Source organism: Acanthaster planci, linkage group LG05, assembly GCF_054643075.1.
Source record: "Acanthaster planci isolate LZ-2023a linkage group LG05, COTS_SCS, whole genome shotgun sequence".
NCBI lineage: Eukaryota > Metazoa > Echinodermata > Asteroidea > Valvatida > Acanthasteridae > Acanthaster > Acanthaster planci.
Window position 1 is genome coordinate 5771130 of NC_141781.1, and position 26918 is coordinate 5798047.

The window sequence follows — 26918 nt, forward strand, 5'->3', positions numbered from 1 at the left end:
TACAGTCACAAGTTGTGCAAAGTTGCAGGAATGATCACAAATCGATTACAAAATAGGTGACTGTTTCAAAAGAGAGAAACAGACATGTATAGAAATGTAGCGGCTAGCCATGACAGCTTCACTGTTCTAGTTGGGTTCTCCAGAATTGGTGTCCGAGTCTCGATTATGTTCCGTTTCCTTTCTACTCAGTCCTTCAAAGGTCATCCGTTTGCCTGGAGGGGTTTTTTGGTGCAAATGCCCCCATGGTGTGTCCATTTTTTTCCCCGGTTATGTCGGCATCACCTAAAGCGTAAGCATGTGCATGTACTCTATGAGTGCACTCACTTGGTTCATGCTGGGCAGACATTCTGCCATCTTCCATCTCATGCCTGCCCAGCATTTAGAGATGCTTATATGTGTGACCCGACTGGTGCATGCATCTGTCTGTGTATTTGGCTCTCAACAGATTGAGCAATCCAACTGTTTGGCAGAGACTAACAGCCTGGGCTACTGTCAAGATGGTTGCCAGTAAAGGAGAGGTAAGCTTAGCTTTGTGCAATCGAAATGACTTGTGAGAATCAACCAACTGAAATATTATCAGTGATGCTATTAAGAAGTATGGTGGATGCAGTTGGAGGGCGCTGTTTGGTAGGGTAACATCTTTTGTGTTGACTCCAACGTACCCACTCCGAATAGTGCCCTCCTGTGTTGTCGGCCATGCTTTAAAAAAGTGCAGTCATAAAATAATATAATCCCAAATAAATTGTGTCATCGGGTAGAGCTAGTTAAGGTTCAGAATCCGACTGAGTGGTAATCAGTGGAGGACCCCTTTTCCTAGAGTATCGTGACTCTGGAAAAGCAAGCCAGTAGCAATTTTTGTACTTGGTAAACCTGATGAGAATGAAAACAAAAGCAATGAAAAATTTACAGCAGAAATTAATGCCATTTATTCTGAGGAATACTTTGAAATTTGTGATTAATTATATCTAAATGTTATAGCCCTAGTCCCCAATCCTCCGATTTCCATAAGATTTTACATAAACCCTGAGGGCTTAGGTTTGAACGACATAAAGAAAAAAAAATAAAAGTGATGCACAAAACTCAACTAGTCTAGCACCATGTAACAGATGACTCCGAGTAAGACAAATTCTAGGAACATGGCTTCTGTATGAAGAAGGTCTGTTATACAATGGGCAAGGTCAAGCAATGTCTACCGTTGACTACAGTTTGTCCAACACTGCCTGAACGATGGATGGTTTGCACTCTCTTGTCGACCATTTGGGACCAGGCCCAGGGGTGTGGCTGCACTGCTGGATGTCGATGGCCGATTTCATGTATCATTACGGAGGGAACCACTCACGTGAAAATAATATTACGAGATTTTATCGACCATATATGCTGCAAGAATTGCAGCCAACTGCGAAATGTAAGTCATGGGGAGATTTCAGAAAATTAACCAACTTGCATTGGGTTGTTCCAGTGTAACTGAAATGCGCATGCGCATTGTTAAAAAGCAATTTGATTACTGGTCCAACTTTAGTTTGTGCCCGAACTTGCGATTGATGTCACTTTGACAGACAAGAATCCTGGCCTTCACGGGTAGCGGCAATCAATTTTTTTAATTCAAACCTCCAAAATACACCTTTGTGTCTCAGTTAACCTTATTTTCAACTTTTGTTTCACTATTTCTAAGGGTATTTTACTGCCTTTTTGGTTTTTATGCTAATGATATTTCCGTATTCATGAGCAAAGCCGTGGTGTCATCTCAGAGAGCAATAAGAAAGAATCAATTCCTTTGAGAAATGTTTTCAGTTGGTAAATTCTGGGCTCACAATTTGAAGAGAAACGCACATGCACTGAACCAAATCTTCCCTAGGGGACTTCATAGCAATAGTGCCCTCACTTGTCCTGGAAAGCATAGATGATTTTCATTGTTTAAAAAAGCATGCACTTTTCAATGCAAACATGGAAAGTAAAACAGTCTTCATACACTGAAGAACAAGAAAAAGTTGAAGAAAAATTGTGCCCAAGACGAATCCATTGCAACAACACCGGCACCAATGGCTGTTGTACTTCTGAAGTCATGTGTGCTCCAACTACGTGTATCAATTATCACACTGCGTACAACATGTATTGTGCAACCTGCATGTAGAGAGCCTTATTGTAATTAGCACCTCCTCTGTTCACACTGTCTCCAAGAACTTCCCTGGCCTTACAGGTATGCTCCCTTGAAGCTGCCTGCACAGAGAAAGGAAAAGCAGCTGCAGTGTGAGCTGCAAGTTAAGCAAACAAACAAACAGAACTCTCCTCCTTGAGTGTATTCCGTTGCTATTCCCGTGTTCAGCCGTGCAGTTGATGGTCTGTGGGATATGTACCTCAGATGTGTGGGCAAAAACCTAGACAACTGGAAAGCCGTGACCAGTCCCACAGATGTGAATGTTATCACCAAAACTTCTTGTCCTAGTTCTCTGCGGTACACCTGTTCACATGCACATGTAGCTGTTGATACCCACCTGTTCATTAGAATTGACCCTCTGTGATTTGCCTGTGTTTACCCCCAGGGCTGGCTCACGGAGAACAAATGATTTTCCTGTGAAATCTTGACCATTCAGTGGCATCGGAGACACCTTGTGGCACAGTTGCTGGGAGTGTGGTTTGCCTGCAGAGAATAATTAAATTGTATTAATCTGGAATAACACCACTTGCCTAATTAGATATGCATATATGCGACCCACTCTATAAAAAATGGGATCTAAGTTGCCATGCTTTTGAGTTACAGGCCTTTCAGAGAATCTGGCGGTCTGGAAATAAATAAGACCCCTGGACACTTTTCACCCACACAATGATCACTTGTCATCTGGGTGCCAATATCAGTAAAGCATCAACATAAGAGCCTAGCTTGTGCTTTGCAAGGCATCAACATAAAAGCCTAGCTTGTGCTTTGCAAGGCATCAACATAAAAGCCTAGCTTGTGCTTTGCAAGGCATCAACATAAAAGCCTAGCTTGTGCTTTGCAAGGCATCAACATAAAAGCCTAGCTTGTGCTTTGCAAGGTGAAATGAAACAAATTTACTAAAAATATGTTATATCTCATCGCTACAGAGTGGGTCAAATATATTTACAGCTTCTTCACAGCTTCCAAAGCTGTATTTGTTTTTTTTTTTTAGTATATCAAGTACATGTACTCAGAGGCCTGCATTATTTTGTTCCATGTTTGAAGTTTTGTCACTTCACTTGTTTAATCTTTTAACAGTGCCTTGTTTGTCACGGACCCATTACTTGTAAAAGTCCTTCACTCCTGCAAATGCTGCTGTCATTGTTTTGTTGATTGTTAATTTATTTTTGTATTTTTAATTAATTAAATTGTTTTGTTTTCTCTGTAGCAGGTGTTGCAGGGTCCGTTACTAATGACAAAGATAATGCTTGCTGTGGTTTATTGAGGTTTGTCATGCTTCTGCACATGTTCACCTAAATTGGTTGACTATGAGTTCTATAAGAGAATTTTGAATAATTCAAACAACCTTTTCCTCATTATTAGTTTTATAAGTCTATATAAATTTGAACGGAATGCCCCCCAAGTGTTACCTTTCAATATAACTTCAAACATTCTGGGCCTAGGCAATGGAATGTTTCACCAATCTCTCTCAGATGTTCAAGGTCTTTTGAAGTTGCTTTATAACTTTAACATGCTGTATAATATCGCCATGAGAAAATAAATGTCTGACTAGATCTTGGAATGAAGACAGCCTGAATTGAACCACCCAGAGGTTATGAAGAAACAAATTTATGCATGTATAGAAATTAATATGCAGTCATAGAGCCAATACATAGAAATGAATTGAAAGAGTATTTATCAGACATACATGTATTAATCCAGGAGCTCACATGTACTTCCCTGATATGAGCACTGAGCCTTCATCCTAATCCAATAGACCCTAGAGTAATTATTGCAAGAGAAGCAGCGTCTTGCAGATCTTAGCATTCTTAGATTTGCAGTATCTTGACTATCTTCAGTTTAAAAAATTACTCCATAGTTATGATTATTTCATAGGCACGTGTACAACAGCTATTTGAACTAAGGCATTGACATTGATTTTGTGGCTGAGTGTATTCAGAACTGAAGATTGTTTGTTTTAAACATTAGTTTAACATTAACAAAACTGAAAAATGAAGGAGATGGCTGAAGTGTTGTAGTTCAGCCTATTCACTCATGAGCTGGAACAAAAAGAGTGTATTTTTAAATGAAAGAGACAGTCCTTTGCGAATTCACCGCCACAGGCACGCAAAGTTATGTGCGTTTGACACAGGACACGCCGAGTATTGTGCAACAAATTTATGCTGGAATGCATAGTCTTTGTGTCCACCAAACACGAGCAAGAACCCGGTTGGGAAACTTCATACCAGTCTGTCTGTCTTTCGCCAGAGAGGGTGCACTTCAACTCGGGGCGAAGTACAAGTCCCTTCAAGTCCAACACAAGTCTTAAGCTAAGTCACAAGCTATTCTAATGAACTGCGGCAGTGAGCATTTCTTTGTCATTGTCACCTTGTCACTTAATGACTTGTCTTGTGAAGGGACGTGTGTCTGAAGTTGAGATGGAGTCCCATATTACACTGCTGCTGAAAACCACTGCGGCGGGTGTTCTTTGATGGAAATCCACGAATGTTTGAAATCATTTTTTTGCTTCTGTTTCTCAAATAGAAAGCCACACCATCAGACTGCACACTGTGGTGTACATGTACTTGTATTATGTCTGTAGATTTCAGAAATCAAGAAATTGTTGGAATACTCTTTAAAACCTTCAAAACCACATCTTTCGTGAAGCTGTGTTGGTCAATATTAAATTATTGCAACTTATGTATGCATTGGGCGAGTATATTCATAAAATTTAGTAAATTTATCCTTTTTCAATTAATCAGTAGTAAGTTTACAATTTAAGCTTTTTGCGGTTTATACTCCGTTTTGTACTTGGAAAATTGTTTTGCAGTTACGTAGGAGCATGAATCAATAGGGTCACCAGAGCAGGTGTTTTTGTAACTTACAAAATGCACTTACCATTGTTTCTCCTACATCGTTGCGTAGAGTTCTAATATTCTTTCTCCTGTGAATTTTGTATTCTTGTCATTCCCCATTTCCTACCTTTCAATTTAACCCTCTTCAGACTAGGCTTTTCAGAAGTATGTTTTCAGGGGGGTCCCCAAGATCCGAGATAAAATGCCTGATTGACACGAAATTTGTGAGCCGATACATGTAGGATAACTTATTAACAACTTGTTTATGTAGATAATAAAGTGCTGTCATCTTAATTATTTGCATATCAATTAGTGAAGTATACATATTTTGGGCATATTTTTAATATTTGCCAAAATTGCAAGGACGTAATACCCAGGTGACTTGAAATAAACACATTTTATTGTTGAAATTGTTTTCACATTGTTTGCTCCGATATAGATACGACATTCATGGTGAGAGGGAAAACATCCAAAAGGAAAGCATTTAAACAGGTTTGCATGACATCCTTTGATGCACAAAAGCCTTGAACATTTCAGTTTTTAGATAAACCTTGACCCTTAATTGTAACATGAAAATGCTTTGTCCCAGATTTGCAAATTTGGCGTCAAAGATTGCACAAGGCAAAGAAAAAAAGCGCATGAAGGGAGAATATTGATATTTTCAAGGGCAGGGGCGGCAAGAGAGGAAGGTCTGTATTGGGATAACACGACTGTGAGGTGACAAGACAAAAAAATTGTGGATAAGTTCATCCTTAAGAATTCTTCTTTTTATCACTTTAGGAATTAATCTTTTGCTTTGTAGGGAGAGCCAGCGAGTTTTCTAACCACTGTGACTTGGCAACAGGGTTGTAATGACTCGAGTCTATGACTTGACTAGTCATTGACTCGAGTCCTGATGGGTAAATAATGACATGAGTCAGTATGAGCCAATAACTCAACTCCAGTCCCTCTGAAGAAGATTTAAGTGAAAGTTAAGACTTGAGTTCCCAAAATAAAGAACTCATTTGGAAAAAAATTGTTAGTGATGGTTCATAATGTTCATGTCACATATTACTATGCTACTATCATATTACTATTTACTATCATAAAGATGTGGTGTGACCACAATGTAACAGGTGATTAGTTTAAAAAATGCAAGAAAATGACTTATTTATCGTATTGTGTGCCAATATTTGTAACTCAAATTAACTTCAGCTGCATGCATGTACTTGACTCAACTCCATCTTTTTGCCAAATGACTCATGTTACTAAAATCAGTGGCTTAATGTTACAATTCTGCTTAAAGAAAGAAAGCACTTGCACAACATTTCCTCTTTGAAGTGAAAATATGTTTTGTCTTTCTAGAAATGCCAAGGAAAGTATAGTGCCTGAAGAGTTTGGGTACAGGTGCATTTCCTGTCTGGTCCATGATAAAAATCCTCTTTAATCCAACTCATCTTGCAAACACCATTTTACGCCTACAATCAAGAAGAGATCAGCTGGAAGCAGGCAGAAAGACCCATCCTTTAATTTAAATAAGCAAATTTTTAATGGAATTTCTGATTTGTCAAAATGCACCACTTCGCAGTGTTTAAGTACCCCAGGGGTGAGATTGACCAATGATCAAAATAGCTGAAAACAGCTGAAAAAAGGCATAGAGAAGCTTAACCATGAAAATCTCCTATACTTTTGTACACAGCCAGTGCGGAAAAAAAGCTGAAATCCAAAAGAAAAAAAAGCTGAAATCAGCTAAAAAGCTGAGAACTCTCACCCCTGGTACCTTCAACATACAGACCTTTTGTGCATGTTTTGAGTACCTGTACTAAGTAGTAATTAAAACTCTTCACAACTGTGATGAACGGAAATGAATCAACCACTAGATTTTGTTTGTAATTGACAAGGCTAAGAAAGTCAACTTCTCTTTTTTTATTACAGAGACATCCCACTGCATGCAGTCTAAAGACCTGGTTTTTTAATACTAAGCAATGAAGCATGCCGTTTTCTCAAAGGACAGACAGGGATGAGGATAACAATGGCCAAAGTTTGGTATTTTTTATGTTCAAAACAATGACAAGCGATTTTTCTAAATAAAAGGTAATATACATGTACTGAAGTACCAATATCCCCCCCCCCAAAAAAATTGGTTTAGATCTACTCTTGGCACTGCCCAATCCATTCCGTATGGTCCGAATGCATTTTCCAATATGTTCAAAGCTGCAATCAGGCAAACCTCATCAAAGTTTGGCAAGTCCATGCTACCATACAGGCATGCACAACATTCCCTCCCTATGCCTTGCTGCTGAGCAATCAAAGTCATTTCTTGGAATCGGCTTCCTCCTTTTGCTACAGTGCCACGTTCAGTTATCAGTTCTTGAACCTCCCTTGGATGTTTTTTCCTCCCAATAAAGTTCTTCAAGGACAGTTTTGCCTCCATGTCGGCCTTCATCGTTATCCAAATAAAAGTTTCAGCACGATGACGCCCGAGTTTAAAAATATCAACGGCACTGCAAAATAAGAATCAAACAGAGATATAGAATTGTGTGGTTAATAAAATGCATGACACATGTCAAAATGTCAGGTAGCAGTACATGTCTAATGTCTTGATGTGGGAAAGATGACAGAGTACTGGTGGCAAAATCATAATCATGTCAATCAACATCAATCAAAATCATGGTTTCTGTGGCAACAAATGCTACAGTGTCAACTTGAAGCCCACTTATCAGCCCTTCTGACTGACCCATTATGCCCCACTCGCCCACATCCACCAAAGGTTTTTCAACAGATCATAGCTATCATTTTCATGTCCAGCATGCATGCACAAAAGTCTGAAAGGCGCGCCCTCTCGACAGTCATGACGGCACAGCCGCATCACGCTGTGTGGCATGGGAGAGAAGCATGTGGTAACTGCCCACGTGTGCAGTGAGTGCATGGGGCTAACTGGATCAGTCGACTGCAGATAAGTACCAGGTGGCCTGCCCAAAAAAATGCCATGCAGCACTTAAAAATAGTCCCCCGCTGGACCATTTTTATCTACATGTACATTGGCCAGGCAACTTCTCTGCTTCAGAGCTCTGTGATTTTTTTCACTTTGCCAAGACTTTAAAGCAGTGAATTCTTTTGCAGTAATCAGGTTTTGGGTAGGTTTTGTGGTCTTTCTGAGAGATGAGGCTACATACTGTTTGTTTCACACGCTTTGAGGTAAATGAAACGGTCAACAACTTGTCCTCTCGTAATAACATACACTGTTAATGTAACACAAACATAAATGGGGGGATCACGCCATGGACCCTGTTGACCTCCCTTGATCCACCTGTACACGGACAGTTCTACAAGTGAAAGACAGAAAAGGTAAGCAATGCGTGGTGTGGTACTGCACGTCAACAACCACACCTTGTGTAATCTGTGCAGAGATGAATCCAGATCCAGAGAATGGCTGAGGCATGGCCGCTGTACCAGACTGCAGCGTGGCATTGTAGTATAGAATACTGCAATGTGACATCCTTTTGAACCAAAAAGTGCAGTGCAAACAAATGATGTGTCCGTCTCTGCACTGGTTCTCGCACTAAAGCCTTTTGCATACCTAATGGTGCACGTGACGTTGATCACTTTGGTACTCTATGCCAACAGGTGATGATTTCAATGAGTGGCAAGCTTCACTGGAAGCATTGCCTAATGTATCCCAAGCAACTCACCTCTCATGACGATTCTTATGGACCGGATCAGATTGATGAGTTGTGCCTTCATCCCTGGCTCTTCACCAAACCCACCGACGCTCTGGTCACCTCCCCATCCCACTGCATGGCAACGAAAAGGAAAAAAAGTGACGACTCAGCAACAACCATGCAATAGGAGAGACCTAGCTCTCCAAACCTTGGGCCAGATTTTGCCACACTTTCAAGGCTTGTGCACCACATCTGTTGGGATCAGGATAGAGAGGCAGTCCTGTACCTGGCCCCGTTTATGGAGCTGCATACGTCTATGTCAAAATGATAAAACAGGCAATTTGTAGAACAGAGAAAACACCCAACACTGCCATTAACAAAAATTCTACCGTTTACTTTCAGGATTACAAGCAGGAGTCTGCAATCATGGCACATAAAGGATAAGAAAATGACCACATCAAACAATTTTTCTGAAAATCAATTCTTTATGATATAGTTAACCCAGTGACATGGCACAAACTTTATAAAAAAAACTTAATTAATTAAATATGAAAAGAAAATATAGGAGGAAAAAATCGATAATAGCATGTGGATATTTTTGACCCAAGCCCACTTGGAAAAAATGTCCTTATTTAAGGAGACACTCTCTTTCAGGGGACTGGCTTTGTCCCTAAATGAAAGGGCTTCTCAAAATACAGGGACAGCCAAGCCCGAGTTGCGACGTGCACCTCTACAGGCAAATAAGACCAAAGATTTTACAAAAACATCAATATTAAAGTTTTTAGTAAAAATCCACTTATCTGTTTAGCCTATGTACATGTAGTCCGACTAACTTGGACTCTACAAGTCTCCTTTTTTAACATTTGGACATGGTTGGTGATACATGTAGTAGAGTCCAAGTGCCTTCCATAGGCTTTCCATCCCATTCATTCGTTTCACTCAAAATAGCTTGTTTGTACCTCAATTCCACAACCTCTGAATTTACCTCCAAAATGATCCTTGAACTGTCTAATGCATCCCACTTAGGATTAATTGAGAATCATACATGTAGATTCCAATAATGATGATAAAGTTTACTCACATTTGGAAAGAAAATAGAAATTTCCCCTTCAATTCAAAAATGTTCATCGAGGAGCTGGAATTCGCCATCTTATTCAAATAGCAATTTGAACTGTATGATTCCTGAGCGCCACATGTCCGGTAAGTGTCATCGCACCGAAACTGTACTCCGGACATTGCAGCATACGGGAATCAGCAGTTAGCAGGAGTGTAACAACACAGCACTCTTTTGGTGAAAGGTCCACTGGGCCAGTATGCCATGATGTCATCTCCAGGACATTAACATACATGTGGGAGTAAAAATCACTATTTGAACAAGATGGCCACTTCAAGCTCGACGACAATAGTGTTTCCGATTTGAAGGGTAAATTTCTCATTTCTTCCCAAATATGAGTAAACCTTACCAACTTTATTTGAATTTCTGATTCCATTTACCATGCTTAATCCTAAGCCAAACTTGAACTAGTGAATATCCCAGGGTGAAGTTTGATGCACAGGCAGTCTGCCAGAAAGAAGCAGTATGCATGTTCATGGTATAGTATCCAAATGTTTTTTATGGCTTCCACTCTATCTTGATCACTTCAAAAACAAAACGGAAAAAATAAGGCCTAGCCTATTTGAAAAAAGAAGCTAAAGTTAGGCCTCCGTTGTCATCACGTTATGGTTGTTCTGTCTATAAAATTTAGTGCCGTGTCTGCATCATGATCATGCCCATACTACTAAATAGTACTACAAAACCCAATGGCAACGGCAAAGAATGTCATGTCGTTATTTCTCTATCTCATGACCTAAAGCCTCACCTTTGCTCAAAAATCTTTCCTCATTTAGCACTGCAACTGCATTTACACAAAGGAGAGCAGCTTCAATTAAAGAGTACAGTCCAAATGCCATTCTGAATGCTTTGAAATTTTATTATTAACAGTTTATGTATACATGATCTACAATGCAATGTACATTACATCAAGTCTATCTAACCCGCGGTCCCCGTACTTAAAGGTCAGATATCCACACACCGAATGCTTATTTCGCCTTGCCGAAGTCAGGGAAGTGAAAAAAGCTTGACGTGGCAAGTTGCTATCAACAGAGGGCGCACTAATACCACTTACTTTACTTTTTACAAAAAAATGAATGAATGAAAATGATTGCACTGACATAACCAGAGTTACCGATCATAAAGTGAAAACAGGGTGAACTACTATGGTAAGGACACGTATGGAAGAGCAAAGAATGCAATAAAGCCTAAGAATCGGCGTGAAGGACACTGTTTCTCAATAAGGCCAGGAATCGTGAAAAGAAATTTTTCGCAAGACGTCGACCTGTTTTCAACTCGGCTCAGTACCCAACTCCAGACCTTCGTGTCATGGCAGCTAGACCCCATGGCATGAGGAGCAGATGCTCTACTACTGAACTGGAAGGAGATAAAGGCTTACGCTTTTCTACCCTTTGCTCTTCTGCCCAAGTGTTTGAACAAGATCAGCAGGGAGCAGGCCAAAACATTGTGCTCATCGCCCCTGTTTTGAGCACACCGGGTACCCCAGGCTTCTCGAGATGGCTGTCTAAAATCCTGTCATTCTCCCCCCCATCTTTTCCAGTTACCTGACAACAAACCACTAATCCATCCACTTAATGTTCTTCGCCGCGTGGAAGCTATCAGGGATATCTCTCTCCAGAGGGCATTTTGCGGTCACAGTCATGTCATCTTGGAGGGAGCAGTCCAAAAGGCAGTATGATTCAGCTTGGAATGGATGGGCCTGCTGGCGTCTTCAGAGGCAAGCTGATCCTGTTGGAGTCACTGTAGCGGTATGATTATCTTTTCGTCAACATTTGTTAGATTCAGGGTTCTAATACAGAACTCTCAATGCATATAGATCGGCGATTTCCTCAGTACACGTCTTTGTAGACGGCACACCATTTGGGCAACATCATTTAGTTAGACGTTTCTTCAAGGAGGTCTTAAATTTGCGTCCTCCACAGCCACGGTATAATTTCCCATGGAATGTGGCAACTGTGTTGAATTATTTCAAGTCTTTACCTGACAATCGTCGGTTATCTATCGGACAGTGAACTCACAAGTTGGTCATGCTTATCACTGTTTGTCACTCACAGCAATTGAGATAAATCAAATGTCAAGGTCTTTGGATGGGAATTATGTATTCCGGCTGGTAAAACCCTTTAAACGTGTTTCAGTCAACGAATCCTTCCATGACATTAAGAATGTTCGTTTCGAAGCCAATAGAAACCTCTGCCCATGCGCACTCTTGAGGGAATACCTTAACATACTTCTCATAATAGACAGAATATAACGTTGGCATGACTCAGCTCTTGCTGTCATACTCCAAACCTTACCATCCGGTAGTCCCGTCCACAGTGACCATTTCAGATAGTTGAAATCTGTTCTCAAAGTGGCAGACATTGATACTTCATGTTCAAAGCCCATCAACCAGGGCTGGGTAAAAACTCAATACATCATGGAAACGGGAGACTGGTCGTCTGTGACTACTTTTGCCAACTTCTATCACAGAAGCCCATTGCAGCCAGAGTTTGGTCAGAGTTTGGTTAAGTCTCTCCTCCATTGTCTTATATTAAGCCCCCATTATATTGCAGGTAAATATTTCACATACCTATCCCGGTGGGTGGAATTTAGTTTGCAACCGTTTGCGGCATTTCTGAGATATAATGAGACATCGGGGCTTTGGAGAAAAACAATAGGCACTCAATATTGCCTTTCTTTCCGTTTTTCGAAAAAAGCAGATAGGGAAGGGGTGTAGCTCCCATCCACTTCGAGCGGGAACCAAAGAGGGCGTGTTTTTAAATGAAATTGACAGTCGTTTGGTTTCACTCGTAGCCCAGTGGGCGCTGGGAAGGGTTGATGGCCTCGCACAGATTTTAGTGAAGGAAATACGTCACATGGGGTCACAGCTAACGACGCGTGAGCTTTGTGGGTATATTTGTGCAGGCGTGCGAGCTCGCCATGCGTTATACAAGCGGTGGTTATCAATTCGATATATTTCTGTTTCTTCCTCATTGATGAAAACATTCTCACTACACTTTATTCGTTCATCCAAAATTGAAATATATCACCAAAAGACACATGGTCAGTGATACTTGGTGAGAAGATAAGTTACCACACTGTGACTTGTACCAAGGCCATGTTTTTATTATCTGGCCGAAACTTTGCCTGTGTCAAAGCATTGCCATTGGCGAACCAAAAAAATGTAAATAACGGTTCGCTATCAGGAAGTGGTAACCTCGCGGTCACAGGTCGTGCCCAATGTAGCCAATCACAGTGCAAAGCCGTCAGCCCTTCCCAGCGCCCTATTTGGACGATGGGCAACGACTGAAAGTGGGACGAACTCAAGTTTTTGCGCGTTTGGCGCGGGGCACAGCGAGTGCGGGTGATTCATAATAGTGCGCCACCAAGAGTTTGCAACACGTTGGCCAATCATAACGCGCGAAATTTGTCGACCCTTTCCAACGCACATTGGGTCGACAAATTTTGCGCATTGTGATTGGCCAATGCGTGGCAAACTCTTGGTGACGCACTATTGTTCAACGGCCGTATTAACGAATTTATGGTGAAATATACGGTCTTCACGTGCACGCCGAATGCGTACAAGAAGGCGGTTTGGAAAACTTCGTACCAGTCTGTATTTCTTTCGCAGGTGAAGGTAAATTTCAACTCCGGTTGGATCGACTCCCGGATCCAATAATGACCATTACCGTATGTTCTTTATTGTATCGATTTACGTTTACCTTGGATGGAGCCTTCTGGAAAAAGGTCATGATTTTAATTGACGAAACAATTAAACAAGCAAAGTTTGTCTGCAGCCAAGGTGGCTCGATCGTCGGGCCTCGATCTCCGCTGTGACAATTAGGTCCTCTTACGGGATGACATGCGGTCCATCGCAGGCCGTAACCCGGCAAGTTAATGCTGACACCGATTTGTGCTCCTAGGGTACTGAAAGAGGCAACTCAGAGTTGGCGAGGCGGCTAGACCGAGGCCACAATCTATGTACACTGTACACTTTATGTACACTGATGGTCTTATCACTAAGCCACACTTTTTAAGGGATGCACAATTTTGAAAACAAATGCTGAAAGCAAATAAATTGCGGCGCCTATCATTGATTTTTGTAGATTAATTTCAAGGTTTCAAAAGGCTAGGGCAGGGAAATCTGTTGAGGCTGCAATATATCCCTCACGCCCCCTCCCGACCCTTACCCAGAAACTTTAAAAAAAGGTTCCACTCCACTGTACAATGAAGGCTGTGTTGGTAAATGGCTGTAGGTCTCAGTCGATTGATGATATAAAATTGGCTACAACCCTTTTTACCTGAGTGTCCGTAAGCAATTCAAACTATACCGCCTTTGACTTATCCACTCATTACATTTTGAGTTTCTTGTACTACTGCAAACCCAGAATAAAGTTCACTTAGAACTTTAATTTTCTTCATGAAGTCTTTTCATCGACTCATTGCAGCTAAATTTACCTCTAAATTAAACTTATGATGCCGACAACACGCATCCCTCATGATTCCAAGTGCGTTATTCAAAGTGAATGTAATGGAACACAGAGGGCGCCAGTTTCAAGGTTGAGAACATGTTTTGTAGAAAGTTTATCTTCCTGGGTTCGATGGTGGACCGCCAAAGGTGGACGATGACCCCCAAGTAACGTCGGAGAAGTCTGCTCTCTTCTCGGAGACCAGCTCTGGCCACCAGGGTTTGGCTGCATGGAAGGGCTAGAAGACAGGGTGAGCATTCTGCACTGGTTCAGAAGTCCGTGGAGTCACCGTCAAAAAATTCGATAAGGATACATCTGACGCAGTGTTTAATATTTAAATAATTTTCAGATAGTTTTCTCGATATATTCCCACGTATTTTAACCAAGACAAACTTCAGAATATAAAGAACAGTGAACTATACGACTACGGGTTTTGCGGTGAAATGAACTTCGGAGAATGTAACTGTTGCCTCCTGAACTTTATTCGGTAAGTTTGGTGGTGGGTTGGATCTCTAGGAGAACCAGAATAAGATTTTCATGGGGTGAAATGCATTGACCTAGTTTCTCTGAATAATCAGTCTTCCGTGCGCATCACCACTTGTCTGAATTCTTGTCTTGCAGAACTGGGACAGGTTAAATTTTGATAAGATATATCGAGAAACCATTTTAATTTCTACGAGATCGTATAATTTGGTTTGTTTGTGCCGAAGTCATAAGTTTAATACTTGATACATCTCACTTATTTGAAGTGTTTATCACGAACTGCATTCCGTTCTAAATGGCTAGGTATTCGCATGGATGTTTTTAAAATATAACGCTATATGGAGCGAGACCAAGTCAATGGTACCAAGGCGAATTACCGTTTACGACATGTTGCGGAGAGCCATGGTGAAATGACCTGAAATAGGATCTTTATCGAAAAAAGAAGGCATCAAGACTGACGACATGAAATAAACATCAGACAATATGTAATGCTCTCATAAACAAATGCAGTTGCAAGTATTATTGACTGTTAAGCTGGGGATGATAATCTCAATAATATTGGCTTAAATCTATTCACGGATAACATCATTTCCCTGTTTTCCAAAGCTTCACTTTACCCACAAAAGCTGGAAAATACCACTACATCGAAATCTACCCAATTCATCACATTTCACCCAACTCATGCAATAGGATGCGTGAATATAATATCGTCAGAAGTCAACAAGGATCTCTTTTTTCAAAGTAATTATGTCCGAATTTTAGATTAAATTAGGGTCGGGAATGGAGGGGAAGAAATTTAAAGAAACCGAAAGAGAAACGTAATATCCTTTAAAATTCATCAACCTCTACCATAATAGAGACTACGTAACATTGCAGAAGACTTGACAAGGTAGCTGATAAATGTATGTCATCAATTTGTCGCGGGTGTCACGAAGTGACCAATGCCAATCTCAGAAAATCTGGAGTTTTTAGTGCATTTAGACGTCACGTATACCGAAATCTTTATTTTCATAGAAATTTTGAATTGACGGTTTATGGAAGTTCTGAACGAAGAATTTCTCGCTATTTCCACTTACTATACTGACCAAGTTTCTGTCATGCGGACACGTTTAAGAATTTTCTCTTTTTGTTTTCATTTTTGAAATGTAATTGTTCCAGGGCCAAAAAGGTCTCCGCTTTCTGGTCAGGGGCTGATGCGACGACGCCGCTTTTTTCTTTTTTTGTGGTCTGAATTTTTCTTTAGAAAATGATACTCGCAAATAAGCTAGTACGTACGTACCACCACTACCAACACTGAAATCGACTGGCCACTCATTACTTACTGTTTGAAGGCGTTTCCAGTTTGTAGATGTACACAGGATATAAGACCACCTCGTTTGTCTGGTCCCATCAAAAACACCTTAAAATTACGTTGTAGCAGGATTCTAGTCGACCAGGCAAGTTTGGCAGCTTTTGGACATCGTATGTACCAAAAAATCTTTTTATTTTGCCGATGAGCAGGTCTAAGGCGACGCGCGCGCTGACCAGAAACCGGAGACTTTCTTTTGGCCTGAGGGGGACTTTAGAGGGATAATTTTCGGATTCTATATTATTTTATGGACTATTTGGGCTTAGACACCAGGGACTACAAAGTTTTGCATTGAAAATCTAATTTGGTCTTCTACATGCAAAAACACAAAGCATAATGGGACTAGCGACGAATAAGACTACATTATCAGAAAAAAATTGCTAACTAATGTTTCGAAGTTTTCAGTGATTTGGTTTCGTTTTTAAGACCAGAAGATAACAGAATATCTCAAAGTTGCCTGTAAATATTTAGTTTTGTGTGACAAGCCTCGACTATTTTGTACCAAGATTCGCGTAGATTTACCTTAAAATTCCATTCAAGTAATTGTAACGTAGACGTTTTACCCCCACGACGGAACCGATTATAATTCTAAAGCATCAGAAGAGCGATGTGGTGGATCTAGCGGCGGCGGTAAAGTCTGATTCGTTTGGACTTCCTGGTGAAACCCCTCCGCCCCTTGACTTGGACCTTGACGCGAGCCGAGATGTGCCGAATGCAACTTCCTTTGCCAAGGACTCTGATACTGGTTAGGCCCACGCAGACTCTCCTGCGCCTCCTGAATATTGACCAACCTCGTCTGATTTTAATGCAGCGCATCGATTGGTTGGCGCCCACTGTGGAGAGATAACGGGAGAGGTACACATTACTGTCTTGCTTTGGACAGCCTGCTATCAATCTGAAACAATATTTGGATACCGGATGTTTCGCTTTTAACAGACGTATATACATGTAGACACTAAATGACTCAAGAAAAATGGCCCTGGGACGCAGGGTAACCATCTCCTCAGCAAGCTTGCTAGCATTGGCTGCAAAATTCATGGCGGATTAGATGCTGATACCGCTGTCAAATATGTTTGTAAAGATTTTGTGTTTGCATCGGAAAAATATTATGTCGGTGAAGGGGAATAAAATCCAATATAAATATCAAGATCTTTTTCTCTCCATGATAAAACCTATCCCCAATTCATGATTATAATTCCTTGGGATATTTCTTCAGAAATGCACGTTTCCACATTATGAAAACAATCGTCCAGTTTGAACATGGAGTTTTCGTGTAATCTGAATACGCTTTATTCTGACTAACTTTTTGATTAAACATATGCAAAAACAAACTGATTTTCTTCGCAACATAAGTTTAAGATATATAAATTGATTTGTTTTATTCGTTGATATTCGTTTTTAAAAAGGGCGCTACCCGACCCGTAACACGTACGAACACTTTCGAACATTTTTTGTATATAGTTTTGTCTAGCCCTTACCCCGCCGTTTTCCGCGTAGCTGTTATTCATTCAAAAGCCAATGCAGGAGAAAAATTATCCAAACTTTGAAATTCGCATACAAGCCTCAGAATCTTACCTTTGAAGGACTTCCTGACAACATGCTTCTTATTGATGGTAGCTTTATATCTTATTTTGCCTTGTCGGTAAGATGCCCTTACGCAGACTGAAAGTAAACGGTTCGTAAAAATACAGAAACACATACAAAATGGATTGAAAACGATTTAACTCATTGGGGGAAAATTACAGTTTCTTTCTGACTTATCATAAGTTGGCCAAACTCGGGGATTTTTCACTGGTATTTAATCTGTGGACTTCAAATATACTTTTGAAAGACTAAAGCGAGGGGAAAATTATCTAAGTACCGGATCAGGATTTTGCAACGACATGAAAATGAAAGTCGGAGCAAACGGGTTTCAAAGCCATTGAAAGATGGTACAAAAAACAAAGAGCTTTAGCATTAATATGTCAGGGAGTACTTACCGTGGAATCTCCTCCTAGACAAACAACACCGGCGTCCGCGACATTTGAAACGACCGTGTCCCTCAACTTCGGGATCGGGACTAGTGGCCGTTTCCAAAGCTGAGGGAAATAATCAAAAACAGAATGGAATAACAAAATGATGCTTGAGATCATAGAGAGATGATATCTGATGATTTATACCGATGCCTTTGGGGTTAGCATGGACAAGAGAAGATAAACCGCGTCGTAGTAATTGCCAGTCCGATTTTTGTACCACTTGAGCGAAAGTGAACATCATGCTTACAACTGTATGACGCCAAATCGGTGATGGTAAGCGTCCTAAATCTCCCAACACCATTAGGCCAAAAAAAGTCTCCAGTTTCTGGTCGCCGCACGCGTCGCCATAGACCTGCGCGGCGGCAAAATAAAGAGGTCTTTTATTTTGCTTAAAACGATTTCCAGAAGCAGCCAAACCTACTTGATCGGCAGGAATTCTACTACTGGGTAATTTTAACGTGTTTTTGATGGTTGGGGCTGAGTAATCATGTACAGTGAGGGAATCCCCTTAGGCCCCCATACATTTCAGTCGGGCACTCTTATCAGATGACGTCATTCCTGTATCTTTACACGGAGGCAGTGTCGATGTCCGAATCAGTAGGCTGCGGCTTGATATTACGCATGATTCTATGGGAACTGGTCGTGGATGCTGCCAAAAAGTCGGAGTAATTTCCGGCCGTGGCCAATTGATTCGGACTTGGGCCCACGTCTGTGAACCAGACAAACGAAGTGGTCTTACGTTCTGCTTATATATACAAATTGAAAACGTTTTTAAGCAACCAACCGTAAGGGGCCAGTCTATTTCAGTGTCGGGTAAGCAGTAGCGGTAACATACGCATGCAGTGGCATGCATCGTCAACTTGCCAACAACAAAGGTAGATTACAGTGAGAGCAGATTTTGTTTTTGGAGCTGAACTTTTCCCCCCAAAATAAAAATAAAACTCTCATGATTTAGATGATATACTGTGCACATTGTTTTCCGTTTTAGCTTATTTTATATGCAACTTGTTTCTTATCAGCTAAAACGGAAATAATGTGCACAGTATATCTTCTAAATCATGAGAGTTTTATTTTTATTTTGACTCTGGAGCTGAACTGTTTTCATTTATTTTTTCATATTTGAGGTGCAACTTGTTTCGTCTAAGCTAAAGCAGAAAACGCTGCGCAAAATATGTCATATACTGCTACCTCTTCCACGAAAATTTCATTTAAGACCGGAAACTGGAGCTGAACGTGTCTTTTTCACATTTAATTTCTCCTATGTGGTTCCACTACAGTATTTTAACAAGCTCAATCTTACCAAGAAAAGAGGCACTTGTATGAGTGAGATGACTGAATCCATTGCCTGTTGTAATATTTTATGGTCTTTTTATTTATTCAAAATTGTTAATTCACACTTCTCAAAGTAACAAGGCCATGCGCTCTAACATCACTTCTACTAAAGCAAAAAAAAAATGAGAGGGAAAAAAAACCACTTTTGGACCGGAGTCTTTTTTGGCCTATAGTATCCCAACAAGTTGAATATCAAAATGCCAATGCTTTGCGTCACTTTGTTCGCCTTTTCAAAGCCATTTAGCTGAACTGGTGAAGATGAGAGTGACGAATTCATTACCAATTCAGATGCTTTTCGCATTTGCACTGAATGCTGTTTACCCATGCTTCGCTGAATTTCTTAACTTTGACATTCAGAACCCTGGGTAGAAATCACATCGCGTCAGCGCCCCGGTTGTGGATGTCGCGATTCTCTGTTTTAACATCGCACTTGAGAAACAATGCATGGCCAATATGCCTGGGGAGTAGCTCTCGTTTTTTGGTAACCGACATTTTGTGCATAATGATCCCGTGTAGCACTTCCCGCGATCGAAAAGTACAGGTCAAAAGGGCAGATTTGCTTGATTTTCACAAACGGTGCTTATGGAATTTATGTGATATTTCGTCGACGCTCTCACGAAGTGATGAGAATCGTGCAAAACAGATATCCAAGAAAAACGCGTTTAAAATGCGACCTATTTTATTCCGCATTTTCGACCACTTTTGTTTTATTGAGTATAAGGTTTAGAAAATGCTGATCAACACTACTTTGTAGATTTTTTTGTTTTAATTAAACAGCAATTCGTTTAACATTTTTTTACAGTTTGTAAGGTTGCAAAACCTGGAGGTCTTACTTTCTTCCCCTGTATACTCTATTCACGTTTTTGATCTTTGATCTGATTCCACAAACCTGTTTTATATATTGCAAACTGTCATTAAGGATGGCACCAGACTTTTTATAATTCCGTGCGTTTCAAGCCTCCCTTTCAAAACTTTTAGGAATCTGGCAGACGAGGTGCAATTCTATGTGCTCAGTCATGAATTTGAAATTATTCATCAGTGTAGAGAGATGCAAATTTGTCAAGAATTGTCATTTTATTTCTTTATTTGTACTCTCAACATTCAAAAGAGAAGAGTTAACCTCGCTTTCAAATTCAATATGACCGGCCCCGTGAATAAAGTCTATTGCATTAATGATCTCCATTATAACGGTAGGGAATTCTATATTTGCCGTCGTCCGTCGCGCGTCGTCTGTCGTTGTCACTTTTTGAGCCTATACGCGGGCGAAAAAATTGTCAAATTTTGTTGCATTTTACTAGTCTTGGTGAAAGATCGGGAAATATCGATTTTCCAAGTTTTTGTCACTTCGTGGGGTCGTTGAAGATTTTTTGGCTGATAAATCATTTTAGCTCTGGCAAATGTTATTTTTGCTACTTAGAGTTGTCGCCAAAAACTAGAGGCTCTTTTTTCTTTTTTCATTTTTTTCCCGGAGGCGTATGGACATGGTGACAATTCGATTGATTGCTGATTCCAATACACTATTTATTTGATGGTAAATACGCTCAGGCCTACTTACCGTCAGTGTCTTGGTCTTCATACATCAAGGGAAACGCAGGCTCCTCGTCCAAATCGTCGTCTGTCTGATCGTCATCCTGATCGTCATCCCACTCCAAGTCGGCTTCGTCGTCCATTTCTGCTGTGTCGTCATCCTCGGTAAAGTCATCGGATTCTACGGCCACTGCGCGGTCGTCGGTTGCATCGTCAGCAGCCACCACTGTCGCACCGTCGCCCAAGTCTGATGTCTCCGAGGAGACACCGTACAGGAAGGCCACACATACGAAGAGAGCGAGCAGCTTCATTATTCAGCAGTGGATCAGCAAGAGAAAACTGAACGACTGCTGGAAACTGTGAGTCGATGTGCTCAATTTCCGCAAAGTCGCCTGCTATTATAGGATTGAGGAAAGGGCGTGGTTTACTGAAAATTGGTTAATTGACTTCCAAGCTTCCATATATGTTGTCAATCAAACTATTAGAAATGTTCAACCCTTCCTACTGGTAGCAAGGCCGTGATGAGCGTTTTCAGCCATTTAGAAATTCGGTCATAAAGTTTGAATCATATATTTATCAATTGAACCACACAACTGCAAGTTCCTCCATGTGGGCGGGTTTTCGATACTTTGGACCTACCAAATTGCCCCGTATAGACAAGCGGTGGTAAATATGAGTGTACCAACAATGCAGATACGAGCCTCACTCGCAATTTCACACTTGAAAATAATCAGTCAAGCCTACAGGCCGGTTGATACTACAGGCGAATATGAAAGTGAAGCAACTTTGACGTTACAAATAATTTGCAGCACAATTTCTGGATTCGAAATGTGTCAAGCTTTTGCGAATTCAGAGCCTTTGATATGACGTCACATATCTGCGTTCGCTTTCGAGCTTATTATGATCCGGCCTTATTACGTTGAATGTACTACCAGTGCCATGAAGCGAACAACAGCTATGTCCGATGCAACTCAATGGGGAGAACACCCTGTGTGTGTTTTAACACCGATGCTTCTTTATATTTTTCAGATATTTTGTTGCCCTATTTATCACACAGCTAACGTAATTTTGGGGGGTTGATTTTTAAATTAAAACAAGAGAAGATTCGTGATGTCAGAGAGCCAAAAAGGGGTCGAATAAACTTAATGAATAAAAGAGGGGGCCGCACAATTTTCTTGAGTTTCCAAGCTTCGGCAACCCGAAATCCAGCTGACTACAGGTATAATAACAAAAGTTCCAGTTTAGTCTCGTTTCCAGTGTGGCCTTCGCCAAATGAGACTATAGATCCTGACATCGTGGCGCTGCAGCATAACGAGGCAGTATGGCGTACAAAGTTTACATTTAATCCCAGAATAGAGACATCTCTATTCCTGGACGTGCCAAGTTAACATTTATTCACGGAATAGAGATATTTCTATTCCTAATAGAGATATCTATATTAATTAATTAAGTTACCGCTTCCGAGGTCAGCTGGCCGACCTCTCCGTTTTGTGTTGAAAAATCTGTTATCTTGAGGGGTTTTGAATCTGTGTCCCAGTACTTGTACTGCCGTGATTGATTACATTAGGAAACTTTACACAACCCCCTGGTTCAGTGAAACTTTGTGCTTTATACGTTTTCAATGTCCTTCCTGTTGTGTGCGGAACCGGAAACATAATGGAGATGTCTCTATTAAAACAGGACGTACAATCGAGATATCTCTATTAGGAATAGAGATATCTCAATTCCTAATAGAGATGATATCTGTATACGCGGATTAAATGTTAACTTTGCACGCCATAAGACAGGGTGTGATTATGATAGACACATTCTTACAAAAGAACGAGCCGCCTTTGATTAGGCTAAGAAATACGAGGTGGAATTTTGAGAACTGTGAATGTTGACAGACTATAAGTCTGCAGCCGAGTGAAAATGTTGAGATTGGTTTTTACACATGGTACCCTCTAATCATGCCTTGTTATAGGAAGCTCAAAAGTAGTACAAACAAAATGCCTGTTACGGGGTAAAGCTTACAGATCGGAGAATTTCTGAATATTTGGAATGGTTATCAGATGGCAATTGAAATGGAAAGACGGAATACTTGGCGCCTCTCCAGTCAGTGGTAGATCCAGAAACACATTTTTGATGGGATACTAGTTTTGTTAAGGGGGGGGCGGACGTTTTTTCATATCAGCTTTAACGGCCTTTTTAAGGGCTGAGGCTACATTGGGGGGCTTTTTACACGCTTTGGAAGAAAGGGAAAGGCAAAAGAATCGCCTTTCTTTACTTATTAAAAGAATGGGGGGGGGCTTCCTCTTGGGGGAATAGCCCCCGTTGCCGTCCCCCTGATCAGCCCTTGCCTACGATCACCTCCTTGTGTAATGGCCCTGGTTAACTGATTATTTGTTAAGATAAGTCAGGATTTTTACTTCCTTAATTTAATGAGACTTTTGCATGTCGTGTAGCTCGGAGATCCGAGTGCAGTGTATCAAACACTGACAAACTGACCATTATCGTTAGAAAAGTTTTTCAAAATAAAAAACCCAGATTTATTACACGTCGTGACGAAATAGCCTTGAAAAATTTAGGAATCTGAAAGAATTGCTTATGTGGTCCCAATGAATACCTGTGCACTAACCAACCTGGAATTGGCCTGCATTATTTGGTTGTTGTCGCTGTTGTTTTTGTTATTTTTCCCTTCATTTTCTGGGTATTGTCACATTTGCAATGTTGCGTGCCCTTAAAATGAAGCCCTCTATTTTGTCCCGAATATCTGCTGGTACTTATTAAATATTCCATGCATAGTTTGATCATTCAGCAAAGCCATCAAATCAGTCAATCTGCATGGTAGTCTACAGAGCACCATGCACTTCCCGGTTCCGCTAACTTGAAAAGGCTATTTTGGTTTACATCAAGTACTGAGTCGCTTCCTAATTTGGAATCATGAGTAGATTCAAATCAATTTGTTCATAGATGACTTTTTTCAAATTCCACCTGCGAGGAATTTTTCTATTAATGCTAAAAACCCCGGACATTTATATCAAGTGAATCTCTAGTATACTCAGACAAGCAAAACCTACCCCTGCTATTTTGAACTCAAAAGTGCCCGCCGACCACATGATTTCCTTCGACATCGTTTGTCTTAGTGCGTCTTTTACGCGTCGAGACTTCAGTTTTCTAATTACCATCTTGCAGTCATTTCCACAATGTGGACATACCGTATTGCTTTATCTTTTTTGTTTTTTTTTAATTTGTTTGTTTGCCTTTAAGTTTAATTTCATTTTTTATGTTGTTTATGTTTGTTTTATTGGATACAAAACTGAAATTTGAAATGGTAAGTCAAAACATGATTGGCGATAAACGTCCTCTGCTGGGCAATATCACTTTTCAGGAAGTGATGTTGGTGATTGGGTGGAGAAAAATTAAAAAGTGTTGTCCTTTCTTGATGTGGTTGAAAACGATGCATTAGAAAATCGTGTATTTTTAAATGTATTTTTGCCATCGTTTTCACATAGGCCTTCACGAAAAAGCGTGTAGTTTTATATACTTCACTGAATGCAGAAATGAGCGTCCGGAGCAAATAAAGCATATAATTTGGATAATGAGTTTGGTTGAATGTTAGAAATATTAAAGTATAAAATGTAAATTGGCACCTTTGGATTAATTAAATGTTACTTTAATTTGACTTCCTCAGTTAATTCTTGTGGTACAGACTTTAAGCGCGAATTTCAGACAGAATGTACATATTGAGGATGGATCACAGTTTAGATTTTCTGTGAAAATTAATAAGTTTTCTAAGTTTGTATTCCATTTTTGGTCTCTTGTTCCCCTCCGAGATGCGCCCCTTTTAAGGAAAATGTCACAAAAGCCTGAAATTTGAATTTATCATGTGAATATTCAGTATAACCCGGTTGTTACATGAAAAACCGTTCCAAATTTTAACAGTGTGGACCAACCCGCATAAATTCAACATTGCGTCGATTTGTTTTTCTGGTAAAAGGGTTTTATTGAAATAGTTCTGTTATTGTGAGTGGCTGTCTTGACATTTATTTTCTATATCTTTCGAGAGTATAGCAGGAACCCTCGGAGCAACCGAGACACTAAAAATTAGCAGTTGTTTCCGTGTTTTTGTTTAAATTTTTGCATATTGCTTAAGCCGATTTACATGAAATTCTTTGTTTCGTAGAGGACCGTAAAATTTTTAGACTGTACAGTCTCCTATAATGTTGAGTTAATTCATGTGCCGACCAGGCCAACTGGGGAAACCCTGGCCTGTTGCTGAGCACTTTATTCGTTTGTTTATACTTTGATCCCTCTTTCTGTGTGGCCGTCTACCGCCTCTCTTACACCAGTTTAGCAATCAACATGGGTGTCAATCGCTTTTCAAAAGTGTGTGTGTGTGTGTGGGGGGGGCATAACCCCGATCAGAACTAATGGGAGCATGAAGCCCAAAGCCCTAACGGCGTGAGGTCTGGTGTCCACTTTAGAGCACCAGGAAATTTGAAGTATACATGCTCTGATGTAATGTGATCTGTAGCAGTTCTGACCACACTAACTCTGTTTTTAAAGCAAAATCTTTTGGGGGATTTTTTTCATTTTTGAAATAATTTCTATCTTTGAAAATCTTTTGAAATCTTATGCAAGTTTAGAACCTTTTTTGTTTGTCATTCCGACTTTTCCCCCATAAGAGGAAAGATTTGGGAAATATAAACAGCAAATCTGGAAATGTAGGCCCCTATACATTTTATTTAGGATCTGGAAGAAAAGTCGGGGGGGGGGCAAACGATAGGATATTTCTCCACTTTGAAAGTGGGGGTGGGAACATGTCCACCCTGTCTTCCACCGATTGACGCCCTGGCAATTACTGACTGCTAGCCTACTATTACTTGAATGTCAACACCTGCAGGATTTTGAGTATGCAAGCACCCAGTGGACCTCTGCTGTGCGCTTTAGTGATGGTGGCTGGTTTGGGGCTGGGGAAATTGGGGTGGGGTGGATTTCAACGTGCATAATTCTTAGCATAAATTGCCAGAATGCTCAATATTTCCTGTGTGTGTTCTGGAGACCTCCATTTATCTGTTCAGACAATGAGACAAAGGTTTGTGTCGACCAAACACAATTATTTACGAGTAGTGAGCAGACACTGCGTGACCACCTTAGGTTAAAACAAAGTGAATATTTCCAACCGCATAATTTTATTGCCTAAGTTGCGCTGAGAGTGTGAAACTTTTTCTTATACATGGGAGGGTTCATCAGTATTTGCGCCCAAAAGAAACTCTGAGATTACACCAAAATACTTATTGATGACGTCTCTATTTACGACCTACAATCCTGGACAAATCTCGTCGGGCCTAGCCTCAAACCCCCGGATCCCCCATCAATGTTGGGTCTATGCGTGCGGTGTGCGCTCCGGCTGGACATGATAACATTGACCGGGGGGATGGGAGTGTGGAGGGGTTGGAGATCGTACGGCTATTGCCAAGTGTCCCAACAATTTTGTCCAGGATTGTCTGAGTTCGCGCATACCTGTTTGGGTGTGTGTGGGGAGGGTCTGGTTACTTAGAGTGTGCAAAAAATTTCCGGCATCGGCCAATTCGAATTGACACTAACTTGAAATGAACATCAAATGCACCACATTTACCCTCCAAACATCACAAGCATTGTGATGCTTGTATAATTATCTCCACCCTCACCCACGTATGTTTAAGAGGAAAATTATTAACCGCACATATCTCATTTTAGGGTCATTTGCATATGTATTGAGGACCATGAGAATTCGTACCAGACAAGCAGCTGCTTCATTTCATGAAATTTGCGTCTTATTTTCACTTTTTCAAAAATAATAATTCTTGCCCGAAACATTTTCGTCATTATTATTGAAAACGAGGTCTATCTGTTATTATAACATTGCCAGGAAATGTTGAAATTTACGGTGTATATCCCCAGTTGTACATGTACTATTCATGCATGAACCACATTAACATGAACACCGGCTCCAACGAGAATTTCCATGTACACGTACACACCCGCGTACCGCGGCGTATG

General features: G+C 40.6%; 3 protein-coding genes across 7 annotated transcripts in view; 1 reads left to right on the top strand and 2 right to left on the bottom strand.

Moving 5' to 3' along the window:
- LOC110988289 (semaphorin-1A-like) overlaps positions 1-6837 on the top strand; it is a 31371-nt gene extending 24534 nt beyond the window's left edge. For 3 of the 5 annotated variants that reach the window (XM_087137440.1, XM_022251652.2, XM_087137441.1), the window contains exons 18-19: positions 446-518; positions 2541-2921. In XM_087137440.1, the coding sequence (XP_086993566.1) occupies positions 446-511 (66 nt within the window). In that variant the 3' untranslated portion in view covers positions 512-518; positions 2541-2921. The other 2 variants (XR_015425494.1, XR_015425493.1) reach the window with 2 other exon arrangements.
- Positions 5368-10665, bottom strand: ier3ip1 (immediate early response 3 interacting protein 1). Its single transcript, XM_022251600.2, has 3 exons — positions 10490-10665; positions 8661-8762; positions 5368-7472 (listed from the first exon to the last, which is right to left on the bottom strand). Exons 1-3 carry the CDS (start codon positions 10578-10580, stop codon positions 7417-7419), a joined length of 249 nt encoding a protein of 82 aa, XP_022107292.1. The 5' UTR covers positions 10581-10665; the 3' UTR covers positions 5368-7416.
- Positions 10666-15158: 4493 nt separating this feature from the next.
- On the bottom strand, positions 15159-21276 carry LOC110988898 (uncharacterized). Its single transcript, XM_022252850.2, has 4 exons — positions 20923-21276; positions 18000-18098; positions 17596-17682; positions 15159-16853 (listed from the first exon to the last, which is right to left on the bottom strand). The coding sequence occupies exons 1-4, from the start codon at positions 21203-21205 to the stop codon at positions 16639-16641; spliced, it is 684 nt and encodes a 227-aa protein (XP_022108542.2). The 5' UTR covers positions 21206-21276; the 3' UTR covers positions 15159-16638.
- Between the last annotated feature and the right edge of the window lie 5642 nt (positions 21277-26918).